Source organism: Pezoporus wallicus, unplaced genomic scaffold (genome assembly GCF_028554395.1).
Source record: "Pezoporus wallicus isolate ANWC-B61680 ecotype Strahan unplaced genomic scaffold, APGP_CSIRO_Pwel_v1 scaffold_13428, whole genome shotgun sequence".
In the NCBI taxonomy this organism is placed as follows: Eukaryota; Metazoa; Chordata; class Aves; order Psittaciformes; family Psittacidae; genus Pezoporus; species Pezoporus wallicus.
Genome location: NW_026637482.1, coordinates 469,438 through 489,394, shown reverse-complemented (window position 1 = coordinate 489,394; position 19,957 = coordinate 469,438). Strand labels below are relative to the sequence as shown.

Below are 19,957 nucleotides of genomic sequence, written 5' to 3'. Positions count from 1 at the left end.
ATTGAAAAACTTGTACTAGGTTCTTCCCTGTATTCAGTAACTACCTGGATCAAGCCACTGTTCTTTAATCGCTCGTGTCTTTGCATCTCAAGGATGATGTAGGTCCAAGTAATGCCTGCCAAAATTCTGATGATCAGATGAAAGTGAGAGTGTAAATGTGTTGCCACAGTCTCAACTCAGCTGTGTTCTCCTTTTTCAGAGTAGAAGATGATGCAGTTGTGGAACAGTTCCTCATTCTGTTTCAATTTTGCCTCTAAAATTTTAATGGCTAGAGAAAAAGCTTTCTCCTTTTGTCTTGTAAACACAAACCAGCAGTGACCCTTCTGTACCCCTGCATTAATAAATTTTATATTATTCCTTTATCAAAGGATCAAAAAGAGTAAGTAAAGGCCTGTAAATATTTTTGTCATCATTATGGATGAGGAAACTGAGTGTCTCAAAAGAAATCATCATTAAAGTTGGAAATAGGACTCATGTACAGTCTTACATTCCAGCAGTGACTTGGCACAGTTTCCCTTGCTCTTTAGTTATTGTATTTTGAAGTCACTATGGTGAGAAGAATGTCTTCACGCCCTGATGCGTGTTGGTGTTAATGTGACAGTCTTTGTGTGTACTTACTACTTAGATGCCCCTGGTTATGACACATTCCAGTGGTTTGCTGGGCCAGGCTTGTGGTTTTGGGCAGAGCAGAAGGGATGAAGCAGAAACAATGAGGTGGAGGTAAAACTGCAAAATTCCAAAGTAGTGCTGCATTCTGGCTATACATTTTAATGTGTTCTGTAGATTGAGAGATCGGTATCATTTTAATGACAGATTTCTCTAATGCTGTTCACACATAACCCTTGCTTTCTCCTTGGGATTAAGTGTTCAGCCTCCAGGCACGATGGTGAGATCAGGCTGGGAGATTTTGCTGGCCTTTCTTCACTGAAAACAGAAAGCAAAATTGGGTTTTATTTGGTATAAATATTTGTGCCTCTTAATCAAATTTAGAAATGTGACTATTGACGCTTAGAGATAGTCTGTCACATCAGTGTCACATTAAAGGCATCTCAGTTTGCAGTACAAAAACTACTACAATAAAAACAAAACAAAACAAAACAACAAAATTGTACCAGTAAATGTAATGTTACTCAAATACATTCAGGAAAAAATTTCATGGGTATGATGTGATGGGAGTCTTTCATCAATTGAAGAACACAAAAGCGCTGTAGCACAAAGTAGCTTAGCACAGTGAGATCCCATACAACAGGAGGCAGCACATTTTTGTGGAAGCATTTCTTTTTTTCAATACATAATGTAGCTAAACTACTGCAGTAGCGTTTTTCTCTTCAAGTGCCAAAGAACTGCATTTCTATTGCTGAATCCTAGTGAACTGCTTACAACTTAATTTTTCTTGGAAGACAGAAATCACATTGCCTTTAGTTCCACTTGCTTAAGACCAACTTGGCATGAGACTTAAGTTCCTCAACTTGTATCAATGCATAGTGACACAAATCTGAGGGTTTGTTGAGAGAGCCATCAGTGATTGACTATAAAATATGCTGGTAAACTGTGGCAGAAGCTATGCCTTCAACATAAGAATGTGGAAAAACCCTAATTCAAAGCTAGTCATTGCTGCTGAATACATATATGCCTTCAGTTACATGACAAAATATCTCAATTGTTCCATCAACCATCTATAAGATGGAGATGAATGGACTTTTCCTAATAAGGCTTTGTGAAGGTGTACTGTTTTTTTGCAGATAGCATGGTATTCTCAGGTATCAGTGCAGTGGGACTATTGGAATCACGCACACATTCACAGATCCTGTTTGTGGCTTTGAATCTCAACTACTTGTCACTAACTTAACGAGCATGGAAAATATATGTATAGCTGTGCCTCATTACTGCACGTTGTGTGCTCAAGAAAAAGGCTAAGTATGAAATGAGAGGTTTTGCTTTGTTCAGGGAAAATAAGTTGTTACAGCTCACTGCTTCTTAATTGGATTTAGGATTTCTTAGATTTTTTTAGGAATTTTTTAGAAATGCTTGTTCTTAAACATTAATATATAGAAAATTTTTAAGTCATGTTGATGTGGTAGGTGCTCTGCAGGTTGGGAAGCCAGACTTCCATTGGCGCCAGGCTCCAAGCATGTGCTGTGAGCATGGGCAGTAATGGGGGTCTATGGCCCATAGGTGGAAGCAGCTTGCTCCATGTGGTCACAATCTAACAATTTTTTTTGGAAAGCTAATGTTGGAAAGGACCAAGAGGTGTCGGATCACATCCCCATGGACGGGGTCGTCGCCATGAGGTCAGGCACAGCAGACACATTGGTGCCCAAGAGCTTAAACCACGGCTGAAACAAACCCAATGCCTTTAATAGGCCAGGGCTTCATGCGAAGAATTTCTCATCTGCTCAAGCTGGTCCACAGTTAGTTGATTATGTGGGCTTGATTATAGCGTGCAAGTACCTTGTCGGGGAGAATACACTGAGTGCTCTTCAATCAAGTGGAGAAGGATTTAATGAGACCTTGGATATCTTTATAATCAGGACTGGACACCTTCCTTGAGCGCAGGATGGGTGTGATTTTGTGGTCTGTCTATACAAAACCCAAGGTTTAATGACCCTTTAGTCTTAAAAATCTGCTCACTCACTTTTCCTTTCTCTCAAATGTAAAAATTTAATTTGCTGGGCTGATCCTTTTCTATTCCTCAGCTCAAAATAACTGGTTGCACTTGTGCAATGGTGAGGAGCTAGTTTTTAATCAGACAAGTCTGAATCAGATACTGAAATTGCTGCCTGGGAACTAGATGTGTTCCTTCAGCTCACAAGAAGGCCTGAGCATCTCACCAGGTCTGTTGTGTCACTGATGCATATTTTTGTGGGGTTTGCTCAGAACACATTTAGTGATTTTTCGTTTGTTTGTTTTTATTATTATTGATCAATTTTTAATTTGTGTATTTTTTCCACTGCCAAGCATATGTGAGTGGAGACCATACCACCTTCAGAATAACACTCTTCTGCAGAGGATTGCACTCCATGGTCCCACAGGCTTTTTGGTCAGTGAATTCTTTTAACATCTAACACCATGTGGTTGCTCAAGACAGATCACAGCTCTGAGAGGAAATTGTGGATACCCTTCCTGAGGAAAAGGTGCTTTGCAAGACTCCTTGGTCCCTTGTAGGGCTATGGTTGAGTAGCTGTAGCTCCTGATAACACTGTCTTTTGTGTTCTAGTTACCGAGCTCTGGTTTTAGGCCACCTCTGTTTTTTGGAAGGAGGCACAAAGCCCAGGGTTGTGATATGTCAACTTGGATAGTCCGTGATAGCAAGTCAGTCCTCCTCACTAAATAGCATTTTGTGTCATTAAAGCTGTGGGTTTGCTTCTTGATGCTTAAACAAAATGTGTTAGTTATTCTACCCAGACCTCTCCAGTATTAAAACTGATTCTTTACTGCATGGACACCAGGACTGACTGCAGTTGTGACTGCTGTGGTACAGTTGGTTTGCATAGTTTCCACCTCCTGAAGGAGACTTACCAGAATAACATGTAAGTTCTGATTTTCATGGATTTGAAATCCCAGCTTTCTCCCCCCTCTTATTTTCTGAAAATAAGATATTTTCTTATAATAAAATAAAATAAAATAAAATATAATAAAAAAAAATATATAATAAAATAATATAATAAAAATAATAAAAAATATAATAATAAAATAAAATAAAATAAAAAAATATTTTCTGAAAATAAGAAGGTATTTTCTTCTTTTTTTCCTTCCTGTAACTGGTATTTTCTTTAATGCTATGTGGCTTTAGCCTGCTAACTTTGACTGTACTCTGCACTCTCCGGTCAAGTGGAAACCAAGCAGCAAAAGGTTGTTTCACAACTGACACATCTGGTTTCCATCCACTTTATAGCTGTGTTTCCAGGAGATAGAGGGCTGTAGAGAAGATGCTGCCATTTCAGCTAGCAGCTATATCATTAGGGAGTTCAGAAAAGCTCAAGTGCAAGCTTAGGCTTCTGTTTATGAGGCTTGAATGGAGCAAGAGATGGGGATGATGAAGAGCAGGCGACAGCAGTTCTATGGTGAAGACAGGACTCTCCTTTCTCCAGGCAATGCAGCATAGATGAGTAGCAGCCAGCCCAAGGCAATGCCGTATTACAAGCACAGTTGTCTCCTGGAGGCAAAAGGAACCATCCTAAACCAGAACTGTTGAAAAAGGGAGGTCAGCAAGACATGAGGAGATGATTATTATATGTTAAGCTTTACTGGGGATGAACGCAGAGATATATTACAGGGATGTGTAGCATTGGTAATTTCTCATGCTGGAATTATATATAGCTACCCATTAAATACAAAACTAATTCTGAATACATTTTAGAATAAAGTTTTTCTGACAATTTTAGATTAATGAAAAGATCCCATAATAGTAATAAAAGGTACTTACCTACCTTTGAGTCCTTCCTCCGTCATCTACCATCGTTGTCTAACAATTTGAATCCCTATTTGGTGTTGAATGGTGACTTTGCCCTTTCAATGTTCCGCAGTTTCTCATGTCGGCACCCTCTTACTTTAACCTTGGACTTGGTCTAGCTGTGTGCCTGCATCCCTGAATGCTAACTCCTTTCCTTTCACTTGGATATTCATTCAATTATGTCCCCCAGTAACACTGAAAATTTTGCCAGAGAAATTACAAGAGAGAGGAAAACTTCCTAGTAAAATACTGTGTTGTTTCATTTTGGTTGAAATATGGTGTTTCTTTAATCAATGATAGCTATTAACTGATCTTGAGACTGGTGACAGAATAACAATGAAAACATTATTTTCTTTGGAGGAGTTAAGACAATAGTAATGTCTCATTAATGTTGTTTTTAGTGTCCTGTGAAACACAAATGAATTATATACCCCCATAAAATTTGAACGTACTTTCCTGCTTTTTTTTTCTCTTTTCTTTTTTTCAAGTACAGCACAGTAATATGTGTTGAAATAGTTTTGTGTGGCTTAGGATTTTGCAGTTTTGTCTAATACCCACCCTATACCAGCTCTGGAATTTCATTTATTCCAGATGTATTTGAAGAACCCTCTCAGCCAAATATATTCTGCTAAAGCCTGTGGTTTCAATTCTTAATCATCTCCTGTTTATAACTTAAAATGTAATCTTTATTGGTGTAATTTCCCTATATTTTTACTGCTGTGCTTCTTACTGTTGCTCACATCTTCCATCCTAACTAGGATCTTTATTGCAATCAGATGACCTCTTTGCGATTTCAGAACTGAGCGCTTTTAAAGGGAAGGAGACACTTCTGTGTTAAGATCTGGATGCTATTTACAGTTTTTAGTTTGCTTTCTGGTTTTGCACATCTATTTTCATATTTGCATACCCAACTTTTTTAAAAAATTGAAAACAAGCCAACCAAAACCCCTTTGTTTTTCTGCTAATTACCTACCATGTATTTTAATTGTATACATGAATGTAATTTGTGTATTTGTGGTTATTACAAGAGATGCCATGTGATTCACAGGCCAAAGGCATCACTGTGATCAGCTAAGACGTCTTCACAGATGGAAACTATTGAGTTGTGTGTGATAACTTCTGCATCAGTTGCAATTACTGATGTCTGGGAATTGCATGTCCATCTGGTTACAGTAAGACGTTGAAATATGCTGTTGTTGTAAATTTATAACAAATACATGCAGCTAGTTACAGTTTCTTTCTAAGTGTATGGAAGAACCAGTTAATTAATTGGAGATGATCCTGGAAGATCTTGTAGTTGTTAATTTTGTGGGAATATTCATTTATATTGTGTAGGTTTTATGTTTGTGTCAAGAAACAAGGAATAATGTTTAATGGCTGTGGTCCAGCACATATTTTTCAACATCTGTGGTAAGAAATGAAGTCATTTTCAAGAGAAGGAACAGACTCATTAAACAGCAACTGGTTTCCTTAGCGTACGGTTCTGTTTGCTTGTATTCCACACGTAAAGGGTGGGATTTGGGCCTAGGTTGTGACCTGCTCAGTGATGATCCACCCATAGCAGGCAGAGGCAGAGGTTCAGTTTGTGTGCTTCCAGGATTGTCTGAGATGGCCTCTTATAAGCAGGGCAAATGAGAATTTGGAGCACAGATCTTTCTACTTATTCCTTCTCAATTCAGACCTTTCAAGTTATTTCATTCTTCATTTTTTGTGTTTTCCTAACCTAAAGCTTTCCATGTCTCCTCTCACCTGCCCTACTTGCGAACTTCCCTCTTGCAACTCCAAAGCAGTGTTGTTAATCCAGTACCACTCTTAACCTTATGTATATCCCTGTCTTCTCTTGACATGACTGTATCTTTTCCTGTGACTTTCCAAGACCTGACTTTAATACCAGTCCTTCTGACTGTTTAATAAAGGGTCCTTTCTCACTTTCCCCAAAAGCTGGTATTTGTCTGCCTTCAGATTGCTCCCTTGGGTTCAATATGTAAGCAGCTCTAAGATTGCCATTTGATACAAATCTTTTTATATTTTTGTACAGTGATTTTCTATTTTTCCCATCAGTAAGAATCGGTGAAAGCTGTGGTCTCTGGGGCCCGTTATTGATCAGATGTTTTAAATTCCCCATTCCCTACAAAAAGATTATTGTTTTGTTTTGTTCGGTGGTTTGGGTGCTTTTTTAAGTGGATGACAACTGTCTCTTTCCTCTTGTAGATCCAGGTTTGCACAGGCAGCAGTTTTTCCTGCAGCGACCGTCTAACGTGGTGGCTATGGAAGGGAAGGATGCTGTTCTGGAGTGCTGTGTTTCTGGGTACCCGCCTCCCACCTTTACATGGCTGCGAGGAGATGAAGTGCTCCCCATCAGGTAGCTCAGTCCTTTGTGCATCACATATCTTAATGTTACATTCCTTGGGCAAACTAAAGGCAAACACCACGGAATGATGTTTTCAATTCAGAAGGGTGCACTTGGAGGCCATGAGGTTTTTCCTTCTAAATAATAGTGAGACTGGATGTGTCTCTTAACCTGCTGCTATAACTCATCTTGTAGCTGCCCCATCCCTGGCAGTGTTCAAGGCCAGAATGGATGGGGGCTTGGAGCAACCTCGTCTAGTGGAATGTGTCCCTGCCCTTGGCAGGGGTTTGGAACTGGACAATCTTCAAGGTCCTTTCCAAACTATGCTGTTATGTGATTCTGTGATAACTTTGGGAGCCAGTTCTGCCCCTGTGCAATACTATGGCTGATACTATGACCTCTGCACCGAATCCAAGGGTGGAATTTGGTCATAAATGTGACCTGGCTGCTATTTAAAATGGAAGGGTAAAGCTATTAACAGCAAAGATAGTAGCTGAGAATTACTTATGGTGTAATTTACTGTGTGTATTTTTCTACATTGTGATAACACCTTAACACACTGCGGACATGTTACCAATGTTTCAGGTCCAAAAAATATTCCTTGCTGGCTGGGAGTAACCTCCTCATATCAAATGTGACTGATGATGATTCTGGAACATACACATGTGTAGTCACCTACAAAAATGAGAACAGCAGCGGCTCTGCAGAGCTGTCAGTGATGGGTGAGTACACGAACTGTGGTTTTCCAGGAACACTTTTAATTATTCCCTTTTCCAGAATGACTTTATGTTCAGAACTCCAAACAACTTCAAACTGTACAAGTCCCTCCCCTGGTCTGCTCAGGTGTTCACACCTATGAAAGCCATTCTGTGAATCTCTGAATACTTTCCACCATGCTCAATAGTCTTTCTGCTGCTGAACATCTTACATTTTCAGATGCTAATTGCTACTGCCTAATGCGCATGGTCCTTTCCTTTTATTTCTCATTCCTAAAGCCACAGTTTTGGCATTAAAATGATTGTACCTGTTGTGCATGACATCAAGCACAGCGGCTTGGAAATCAGGTTTAAAGGTTTTTGGGTTTTTACTTATTTGTCATGAGCAGCCAGCATGGTAAGAAAAGAAAACCCAGTGTATTTAGCGTCTTCTCATCAAATTTACAAAAATTCAAATACGTGCATGGAAGTCCTCACTCTGCAGTGATGTTCTGAGGATTCCCACTGTTAAATCTTACAAAAACACCCTCTGACAGAACCTGCTTTCCTCCACACTCCTTCCTCATGGCAAACATTAATGAAATCCAAAATCTGTTTAAATCTAATAGCTGCCTTTTTCCTCTTTGCTTTATTTAAACCACTGAACAATAGCAGAGCACATTAGTGTTACTCAGTAAGATCTAAAGAACGGCATGGTTAGTACTTAGTCAAACAATAACGTGTTTCAATGTGCAGTTCATTTTGCATTCCAGCTTTAAAGCTTATGCATGAAAAATACTTTCATTAGTGAATAGAGCCTTAATTTGGATTATAGGATATTCAGTGCTTGTATAACAATATCCTTTTATGAAGCCATAATAAAATATAGCAATTAGTGGTGATGGAGGGTTCAGTTCTATTTCTTTAGGTACATTAACGTGATACATTCTTTTACTGGATAAAAATAAAAATGTGGCTTTATAATTGTGGAAGCCTATTAATTATGGAATTGTTTTCATTATAAGGAATCAAATATTGAAAAGGCAGGTAAGTTGTTGGGCAGTACACTTTATTTGCCTTACCGAAATGTGTTGACTCCAAATCTAGTGTGCAGCAGGGATTAACTGTTACTTGAAAAGTAGAAACACCAATATTTTTCCCCAACAGGAGATTGCAATGTCTGTTGGTGAGAACAACTGTGGCTGGAGGATCATAGCATAGATTATGTCTGACCATGCGGTTCCTGTGAAAATTAATAGGAGATTTGCATCTTAGTCGTTTATGTACCTATTGAAAAATTTATTCCTGTCTGCAGTCAGTCTGTAATGCATCTAACTTTGCTTCATTTTGCCTTCTGTTGTAAGTGTGTCATGTAGAAATTAAGGGTACATAAATTTTCATGAGCATTGAAAGGAATGCAATGGCAAAATGACATAACTGTAAGGATGAGTTTAAGGTGATGAAAATCTCCAGAAGACAGAATATCAAGGTATTGCTAAGAATGAAACTAGACTGACACAAAGATGAAAGAATTTACAATTGCTGATTCTATGCAGTCTCAAGGGAAAACTAAAACTGCATTGCCATGGTCCAACACAATTGCATTCACCCTGTTGGTAGAGCAAAGGTTTATTTGGTAAAGTTTCTGTTCACATAGGAAGTTCACAAATACAGAATTAAAAAAAAAAAAAAAAAAGTGTTGTAACTTAGGCCCAATATTGATGTACATTTCTTATTTTCATGAGTAAATCACTCGTTTGTGACAGACTTAACTGAAAAATCAACATCATGTTCATGAATGTAACAGAAAAGGCTCACAGAATTCAAAGGAAATTACATGACTAAACTGGAGAGATGATGACAGAGATCCCCTGATAACTTTCTTTGCAGAGTAATGTGCCAGAACTCTGAACTTGTTCGGAATCTGTTTATTTTATGAATTCATCCTTATTAGTAGGAAACTCTGAAAAGCACTGAAGTTTCTTATGTAATTATTGCATCTCATAAACAGAATAATTGATTGAGAGTTTTCTTTTCTTACCTGGCTTGATAAAAGTGCAAATATTTCTGTGTTTCCTTAGACTTAATATGCTTATTAAAAAAAATGTAAGTTGCCCATCAGTATTTTGTTGCAAGACCCATATTTTTTAACATTGACATAGTTTTTTAATTTTTAGGGTATCTGTAGTGTGAAGGGGAATAAATGAGACATTTGCAGTCAGAGTCAATAAAAATTAACAGTCCAATAATTATCTTCTCTGAAGTCTGACTAGATGATATCAGATCAAAGTTAGCTGCATCACATGGTAGCAAGATGCTTTTGATCTTTTAAATAATGAGGCTATTTACAAGAATCAGAAAGTGTTTCACAACGGAGTTCCTGACAGTGTTTTTAAAGAGCTAAAAATAACCTCCACTGTCTTGGACATAGGTCTAAAATGGGAAGAGGTGAATGAATTTGCAAGAAAAGATAATATATTTTGATAAATTTCAATTTTGTATCATGGACTTTCAGCAATATTTTGCCACACCTCTCTATGCAATGAAAATTAAAGGGTCCAGTGCAGATAACCCAGTTACTGTATAAACCATCTGTGTGCTTGATAGCTTTAGAGAGCTTAGTGTTTAAATAAATGTTTGAAGATGATTAAATGTGTTAACCAGTGTCAACTACAGTTATTTTCTAAATATTTTCTAGCTTTCAGAATTGTATTTTGGGATTGTTCCCTATTGCCCTCTGAGGGTTGTTTGTTTGTTTGTGTTTGGTTTTTTTTTTACAGCTTTTCTGTTTCATGTTGTGTTAAGCAAGTCTGAAAGCCTGAGTATCTCTTTTAGCTCTGCCCCAACTCCTGAATTGTTCTGAAAGTGACAAATCCAGAATAAAATAATTTCCATATCCTGTACCTACATGTAGAATCTCACTCTGATTGCAGCCCCATTTGGTGGTGGGAAAAAGGCTTGGGATTTCAGGTCCTGGTAGAGATCTAGGAGAGATCTAATTCTATAACTCCCCAGTTTTCTGTATGTGGTATAACTGAACTGATAGATTTTCTGATATGCTGTCATACCTCATTTTTTTTTCTTCCTGCTTAGTATTTGGATTATCCCTTAATTGTGTCAAGGATATTCTATGGATACAGGAGGGGAAGAGTATTGCATCATCTGAAAGTTATGTCGACTAGTCTTTTCATAATAATGCACATATTAACGCTAACAGTACCTCTGAAGCAGGCAGCAATTTTTAAATTAATCAAGATTGAGGTGATATATTCCTTATTTTATTTCTGCAAAGTGTCCCTTAAGAAGGAATAGAGAAGGTAACAATTTTCTAGTAGTGTTGGGTCAGGAATGCTAGTTTTAGATGCTCTTAAGTCATTGCCTAGAGTAAAAGAAAGCAGCAGCAACAGCCAAAAAAAAAACCTAGATTTGAAAGACAGTTTTTGCTGAGAAAAACTTGCTTTTTCTGAACATCCATATGTATAAGCTACAAATAACTTGACTGCAATCCGGAAGCATTTTTTCTATGCACATGCCTTTTACTAAGGAATTCTTAATATGAAGTGCTTTTAGCACTGGTTTTGTTTGCTGTTGCAGAAGAAAAGCTACATCAAAGTTAAGGCCACATGAGACAAGTGGCTTATAAAATCACCTGCGTTTTCAACAAGGGTGAATGATTGTTAGCACTGTGCATCTTGGTTAAATCAGTTTTACTTCTGGCTCTGCTGCATAGATTCCTGTAGCAAAATGGTTATTCAGAGATCAAGGTCATGGAAAGTACGGCGTAAAGCAAGTGTGGATCCTGTTGTGTGTGAATCACTTAGGTAGAAAGTAGTATTAAGAAGGAAACCCACATCAGCATAACGTGGCTTGACACAGCAAGGAAAGCATGAAAAATGAGAAGCCTGTTAACACTTTCTTCATGAGCACTGCTTAAGTTAATCTCAAAACTGCACTGATCCTGAAATATTTACAAAAACAGTTACAGTCTATTGCTAATGTTAAATCCCATGATGTACCTGATTGGTTTATTTGGAAAACCAATTCCCAAAATACAAAAGATTATCCACTGTTATAAACCTGTAGAGGAGTAGGCAAATTTTCAGTGGATGGACAGTGCAGCAGTTGGTGAACCCAAGAAAACTTAAGCAGCCTGAGTATTTGTTTCTGTGCTATCCTGCGTTGTTGAGTGAGTTAATTTTGTTCATGTCTTGCGATCTTATTGAGGAAACCAAGCACAAAACCGACGATTTCATTGTCTTCTGCTCTGAGTTTATAGACTGGACAAAAGGGGAAATCTTTCGCAATGAGAACAACCAGCCATTGGAATAATATCGCCATGAAAGTGGTGGACTTGAAAGTGGTCTCCCCATGAAAGCAGTGGGCACTTAAGGTTTGGCTGGACAGGGTTCTGGGACATATAGTCTAGGTCATGCTTTGCTTAGAAAGGTTGGATAGATGACCCTTGAGGTCCTTTCCAACCTGGTTTTCTATGATTCCTTATGGAACGGGATGTATGTACATGTGAACTGGCAGGATAAAGCAGCACAGTAATATATGCTCAGTCTCACGATGATTTACTTTAGGCAAAAACGAGACAAAGGAACACAAACCTCAGTCTCTCCCCAAAGCAAAGACTGCCTGTCTCTCGTTCATTTTCTTGATAAGTTTCAATACTGAAAAATTCTGTGGAAATAGAAACTTTGATACCATTCCCTATATTTCGTGCTAGTATAGCTTTGAGTCTGTGACATGGCAACGTAGGTTTTCCACCCCTACAGGTCCTCTGTCAAGTCAATCAAAGAGAAGCATCCAATGTGACATTCTTTTACCCCTTCCCACAAGCTTGATGGAGCTGAGAGGTCTAGTTCTGACTGAGATGAGAGAAAATTAGTGGTATCGTCACCTGAAAATATGAAAGTCAAGTACTTAATTTAGCCTTTGGGAAGAGACGACTTTTTCAGGGTATTGATGTGGAACAGGCAACCCAAGCTATGTTGGAAATACTGCTGCAATGGAACCAGGCTTTCTAAGATAAAGGTGCTGAAATAGATGGATCAATAAGTCTTTTGTTTTCACTCTCCTTTATTTAGAGAATTTTAAAAATATATTACTTAATCGATAGTGTTCAATGACTTCTCAGAAGCCAGGTATATCTTCCATCCAGGAAAAGTACATTTGGAGGGTGTTTAAAATGAATTTTATGCCACTGAAGCTGAAACATTTCCCTTTTGAAATCAGGTACTGACCGTTGCACTGCTAACAGAGCAGGTGCTATGGTTGCACAGTGCTAAACACAAATAGTGACAGTAAAATAATGTTATGGGGGTGCCCTGTTAACTGATCTCAAAAGGTTATTTACTGCCTTTCAAGGGTTTGTTTTTGCTTTCTGGAGGAGTGCAGTTAAAGAGAAAACAAACATAACGACAGCAACAGTTTCGAAGGATGGTCTGTTGAACAGGGCCTTGAGCAACCTGGTACTGCAGAAGGTGTCCCTGCCTGTGACAGGGAGTTGAAACTAGATGATCTTAAGGTCCTTTTCAACCTAAACCGCTCTATGATTCTGTGGAGCAGGGCAAGGGGCTGCCATTGCTGAGACTGCTGTGTGAAGAGTTATTTTATTAATAGGATAGAGATACAGAATGAGATAGCACATGCATGGCTAAATGCCTGGCATGTCTGCAGTCCTGCTGAGTCAGTGCAAGTATTGGAATCAGCAGAGTTTTGCAGAAATTTTTGCAGTTTTCATTTTACGTGTGAACATGCTTGATGTTCTGATGCTTTCTGTTGTTGTTGGGGTTTTTTTGGTATATCTTAAACTACATGAAGCAGTTCAACCAAGCAGGCCAAGCAGTCCAAGCAGAATGACTGGCTTATCCAGCACCTTCAATGAGCCAAGAAATTTGCGTCAAGACTGAATGCCCTTCAGACAGACAAAATATTTGAGTAGGCACGAGTGTTAACAACACTACTGAAAATTTAAAGCTGATAAAATTATTTATTTTTCCCTTTTAAACAGTGTTATATTAATCCATGGATCTTCTCATCAGAGTATAGCATTGGGACCAAAATATTTGTAGATTGATTCGAGATTTGACATTGTTTTATTTGATGTAGGTACATAGAACACCAAAGAAAATAGGATTTCAAGTCTCTTCTGTATGTCTATGTTTTTATATGAACAGAAGATACGCTTATATATGTGTATGTTTATCTCTGTGTGTGAGCTCCAGGGCTGACTTTATGGGATAGTATTATATGCATATATTATTCTGTACCTAATTACACAAAGCTGCTACCAGCTTACTCTGCTGTTGATACTAGCCAGTACTTGCAGTGAGGTTGTACTTCAGTGAAAACCATTCAGTTCTTTGAGTATTTAAGGATTTTTTTTCTTTTCGAGTACTGCCTGATTTTGCTTTTAATGCAGTTTGAAGAATTTGTTCTGAGTGATTTTCCTTTAATGGAGTCTGTGAATAATGAGGTGAATTCCTACTTGCAGGTATAGGGAAGCTCATCCTGGTAATTGTGCGCGATCGAAGGACAGTCAGCTAATTTTTATTGCCATGGATGGAATGGGAGTTGAGTACCTAATTCAGACTAATCTGGAAATGTAACGCTTGTCAATGCATCATGAGTATCAAATACTTATTCTGCACCTGACACTTATAAAAAGCACTTGAGTGAAACTCCAATGTTGCCATTTTCTGATAATGGTGTTTAAATTCAATCCTATTAAAAATAAATATACCTAACAAGCTCTGTGATACAGATGCTCACTTGGCTGATCATAGGAAAATTGCTGTGTCTGGGTATGATCTACAGTTTTATGTTTAATGGAAAAATGTTAATGCAGAAATCCCTTTGAATCCACAGCAGAATGAATGTTGGAAGTACAACTGTAAAAGATATATTCATGGTTTAATTTTTAAACTTTTTCTTTTGTGGATTAGCCTGCACTAGTTGTAGAGATATTCTGCCAAATAGCTCATTAAAGAAGCTATTTTCTACGAGAAGGGAACTTACCTGCTGCTGGCAGCGCTGAGCACGGTGTTGTGTTTGGGTGCCCGGTGACTGTGGGCTTATTTCCACCGATGGCAATGGCAGGAGTTACACCATAAACAGTCTTGACAATGATGTGACTCTGGAATACAGCATGGGACCAACTGAGATGTTCTCCATCCCGGGTGATCGCACAGTTTGCTGCTCCAGCTAGCTGCTTCAACCATCTCTAACTCAAATATTCTATTTGGTTCTAGGTTCTAGGGCCACCCTTATGGGCATAAGTGCTAAATGAGATGTAAAGAACTGCCTAAGGTCAAATTCCTGCCCCCGGGTCAGGGCAATCCCCAGCACAAACACATGCTGGGGGACACTGGATGGAGCAGCCTGAAGAGAAGGACTTGGGGGTGTTGGGTGAGGAGAAGCTCCCCATGACCCAGCTTCTTTATCACTTTGATATTTACATTAAAGTGTGAAATAGATCTCTTCCGATCAAACAGGGTAAGGCAAAGCCCAATGGAAAACAGAGGGATATTTTCTTTCACTGTGCAGTTCCTCAGCAATGGCATCTGCTTATAGCAGACAGCTGCATCTATGAACATCTAGTAGCACTGCTAGGAATCTTTTACACTATGGTATTGTAATTACTATGTTAGCATGGTTTAGCCCCATGCTATTTCCAATTAGAAGAGAATGTTACGTACTTTCCCCAAAAGATTGAAAGCGACAAGTAAAGACGATGCAAATGAAATGAGATTTTCCCCATATTGCTGGCCAGGTTTGAGAAATAAAAACAACAGATGTCTGCATACATTTTAAACAGCTTGTTAAAAAAAAAAAAAAAATACAAACCCAAAGAAAACCACAAACCAAGGAGTTTTTTTCTGGTTTTAACTAAATGTTTTAGGCAGAAAACTTCCTGAGAGAGGAGCGGCTCCCAGTATTTAACCTGACCCTTGGCTGTTCAGCTCTGATTTTCTAGTTTGTATCTTTGTCTCCATGGAGAGAGGAGCCTACAGCTGGCTTACTTCCGAGAGCAGTCTTCTATCTCTTGTACAGTAAATTGAGAATTGCATGAATATATATTGGAACAGGAGAAGTGGTTTCATTTGCCCTTGGAGTAGTTTGCTGTCTGTTATGCTGTCTCCATATACTTTCTGCAACAATGTACTGCAGAACAAGTCATCCAGGTACTTCCATAAGACAGTCAAGATATGTAGATCTCATTGCATTGCATGCTCATGTCCCTAAAGAATAAATAAATTACTGTTTTTGACTATGTGTTGCAACTTTTATTAGTTTACAGGCACATGCGAGTAGTTTCTAGGAACAGGTTGCACAAGCAGTTATCAGGCAAAAAATGGCTTTATACTGAAATATCACATCTTTAAAATCAGAATTGGGGTAGAGTTTCACAGGAAAGAGGAAAGTTGGCATCACTGTGCTTATGCACTGTTGTGATCCCAGTGCTCTATTTATAAGACATGATGAAATGCAGCTTTCATTAGACCTTTTTTTGTTCTCTTTGTCTTCTGGCTCTGGTTTGATGACAAGAATGATTGGCCATTGGTTTGATTATTGGTTATAAAAGGTCCTTAATTAAATGAATGGTGAACTGCCCTCAGTTATGGAGTAGTTCCCATTAAACTACAAGATTAACATGAATTAATGCAGCTGCCAAAATTCAGTTATTAAAAAAAGAAGGCAGGAGAGTGTCTAAGACTGAAAAATGTCTGTGACTGATAACGTATGTATGTCAGCAGTATTCCCCTGGCTTTTCCATGCTTCTAGTATTCTTCAGATTCCTAAAAGTGCTTTATGTTGGTTTCAGTGGTATGCTTGCGGCTTGCTGGGAAAGTGTTTACAGCTCACAGTAGTGATTATCTGTTAAAACCACTTGGGACTTTGAGACTACTCAAATTCAGCATGTGAAATGTGTCTATTCCAGTTGTGAGGGAGAAGCTCTCAAAAGTCTTTTGAGCAAATGGTTCCGATTAGTTTAACAAGGAAATATTGAGCAGAGTATAGAACAGGCTTCCTATGAGGTGGCTGGGTTAATATGTACATTTACTAGCTTAGACAAACAGTTCACTATGCCGGGGGAAAGAGTGAACTCAATTTAGACACTGTCTGCATCATTGTTCATAGGAACTGCATAAACAAGTTCATAGGAACTGGCACTGAATCTATGACTGCTAAATAATTGCAGATTTTGAAATAACAGGATTTCTTCTTTTTTTTCCTGCTGCCCAAGGGAAATGTTCACCACAAGTACAGGTTGTTTTTCATAAGTACATTTAGATATGTAGTTACAGAGTTAACAGAAAATTGCTTTTGTTCTTCTTGAAATTCCGTATCTTATTGCAGTGTCTGGCTGTAATATGGTTCTGGACTCCAGAAAAGCTCCTGATGGGGCGATGTTCTCCAGTGGAGAATGGGTGCAGCCAGACAGTGCATGGTGATAGCATTATTTATATACACACAAAGCCATTTAAAATTCCTGCCAAATACCAACTTCACTGAATATTAGCCTCAGCAACTGAGTGATGCTGAAGCTACCAACCTGATCAATCTGATCTGATGAAGCCTCATCCCTGATCAAAGCATGCTTTATTCTCAGCTATACAGCAGCTGCAGGTATCTGAAACCAGCACTACACATCAGCTGGAAAGGGCTGGCGCATTCAGTCAAAGCCAGATTTTAAAACATGCAGCATTTCTGACATACTTTAAGTAACTTTGACTTTAGTATTGAAGGACTTGTATAGCTGACATCTGGGGGTTTTTTGATCCCTTTTAAACCTTGGAGGTGTATTGAATATGCACAGCATGGGGTTTGTCAGGAACATTTCGTCATGACTTACCTAATTAAAGCATAGCTGTAGGCCAATAAGACACAGCCATGAGTGTTTTTAACCAACTTTTTATACAGAAGAGAAGAAATCATGAGCTAGAATAGTTTTTATTGGGAACATAATATCTCCCAAATTAACTCTGAGATTTGTGAAATGGAGTTATAACGATACTTAAGAATGCTGGAGTTCTTTATGTTTAAGAAGTGGTTGAGTTCAATATCTTGTCCCAGATGATACCCAAGAGTTCAAGGTAAACCTGTGCAGAAGCTCCTCTTTTGAGCAGTTTGAACCTGAGCTCTGGATCAGAATGAGCTGGAAGTAAAACTTCGCTTCTAGTGTCCATAAAACTGGACAAAATAAACGAGTAAATAATCTTGCATGTTATTGTTCTCTGTGAGTTTTGCAAAACTGTGATGGAATTAGGGTAGACTGCTGAGATGTGTAGTGCTGGGATTCAAACTGGTTTCACATTAGGGTAAAAGGAGTAGGACATCATTGCTGTGATGATAGTCAATCTACATAACTTTTTTTTCTAGGACTTTTTGTAAATAACCAGAACAAGAGAAGAGGAAAGATAATAGGAATATTTAGTTCAAACCACTGTCTTTATTTGCATGCAATTTTGGAGAAGATAATTGAGATGGGGGAACACCTCCCGTTGCAATTTTTAAGCTGTTTCCCTCTGATGCTGGTTGTCAACCATGCACAGAAAAGTGCAGCAAAACAAAACAGAAAATGCAGCTTTTCTTTCTGGTTCTGACCAGTACTCATGCCCTTCCTGGGTACAGCCATACTGCTCTATCCATCATTGACACCCCTGTCCATGCGTCAAGCAAATACTTATTTTAGCTACTTCTTTGAAAGCAGGAAGGATAAAACTAGAGGAAATGTGTTTGCTGCAGCAGCTCTGCTCTGGAGCCAGGCTGAGGGAGCTGGGCTGGGTCAGCCTGGAGAAGAGAAGGCTCCTGAAGGGGAGACCTGAGAGCAGCTCCAGTGCCTAAAGGGGCTGCAGGAAAGCTGGAGAGGGGCTTGGGACAAGGGCCTGTAGGGACAAGGGCCTGTAGGGCCAGGCCAAGGGGAATGGCTTTAACCTGCCCGAGGGGAGACTGAGATGAGCTCTTAGGCAGAAGCTCTTCCCTGTGAGGGTGCTGAGGCGCTGGCACAGGGTGCCCAGAGAAGCTGTGGCTGCCCCATCCCTGGCAGTGTTCAAGGCCAGGTTGGACACAGGGGCTTGGAGCAAGCTGCTCTAGTGGAAGGTGTCCCTGCCCATGGCAGGGGTTGGAACTGGAGGAGCTTTAAGGTCCCTTCTAACCAAAAATATTCTAATATGATTCTGTGGTAAGACTGGACTTCTGAAGGGAGGGTTAAAAGAAGGAGAGGGAGGCTTGAAGATGTACAGAAGGAAACCCACAGAGATGAGGAAAGACCCACAGCACTTTTGGAACACAAGAGCAGTCTTCTGGGTGGTGTCCGGGTTAGAGCTATGTCTTGTCTCAGTATGCAGGGTACTTCTCAGGCTCCCACCTCAGTGGCATCATTCTGGAGCTGGAAGCTATGGTGAGGGTCAACCATTGAATTCCCATGAATTCAATTTTCCTTTTCAAATAATGTCTTCAAAATAAATCAGTCCAATCATGTGCATTTCTATTACTTTTTCCACCAAATTTAGCTTAGTAAATTGTATGTCTGCAATCCTGTTTACCAGACTGCAGCTAGCAGTTAACACAGTGCAGTTAGCATAGACTTACAAGCACTGTGAGCTAGGCTTTTTTTTGTTAAGCTAATTTCCATTTCTTTATGTTTAACTTTTGAAAGTGCCTTTTATATATTGCTTATTGTACAAAAATATGAGCTGGACTTCTACTGAGTTGAGTTGCTTGAAATGTAGGACTCCGCAAAGCAGGATCTGTTTGAAGCCTGGAAATTAATCATTTATTTATAGGTGCATAATAAAATTGTATTAATTTCAGCTAATATGTTTTGTTCCAAAGAGAGAAGTCTCAGAGGCTCCAAATGGATTGAATTAGCATGGGGTTTGTGGCAAACATATTTATTTTTTCCTCTACTATCTTTAAATATTGTATTCATTCATGGTGCACATGCTTCTCATCCTTAGAATAAGGCATGTTTTAAAATTCAGTTAAAGAAAATAGTCAAATGTTGTTGAGCACTGTATTCCTTCTTAATTTTTTTTTTATATTTTTCAATAGCTTTTTGCTCCAGTAGTTCACCTTTTTCACTTTTTTCCTTTCTTTTTCCTTTCTTTTAGTTTTTTTTTAAGTTTTTGTGTTCCTACCCATGAATCATTGTCTAAATCTAATTCACATTAATTTTCAGGATGGAGGGTTTCTTTAGCCATCTGTATGTACCAACACATGGACATTAGCTAGTAAATAGACTCTAATGTGAAGTTTTCTTCTGTGACTTGTTCAAAATCTTTACTCTTTTAGCTTTCATTGCACTGTTCTTCTTCTGACTGATTTGTATGGATTGACTAGAAAATGGCTATTATGAACTAAAATTTTGCTTTTTGAAGATAACAGAAACCAATTTCCTGTAATGAAAAATTGGAGTAATTTTTTTTCATTAAATCAGGTTGTTAGAAA

The 19,957-nt window shown here is 38.7% G+C and overlaps 1 protein-coding gene and 1 long non-coding RNA gene across 2 annotated transcripts in view; one reads left to right on the top strand and one right to left on the bottom strand.

The window, feature by feature from the left end:
* Positions 1–19,957, top strand: part of DCC (DCC netrin 1 receptor) — a 602,355-nt gene that overhangs the window by 285,313 nt on the left and 297,085 nt on the right. The window contains exons 4-5 of the mRNA XM_057405653.1: positions 6,665–6,815; positions 7,389–7,525. Of these exons, the coding sequence (XP_057261636.1) occupies positions 6,665–6,815; positions 7,389–7,525 (288 nt within the window). The remainder of the gene's footprint in view (positions 1–6,664; positions 6,816–7,388; positions 7,526–19,957) is intronic.
* Positions 1–19,957, bottom strand: part of LOC130597281 (uncharacterized) — a 269,591-nt gene that overhangs the window by 83,802 nt on the left and 165,832 nt on the right. The window lies entirely within an intron of this gene.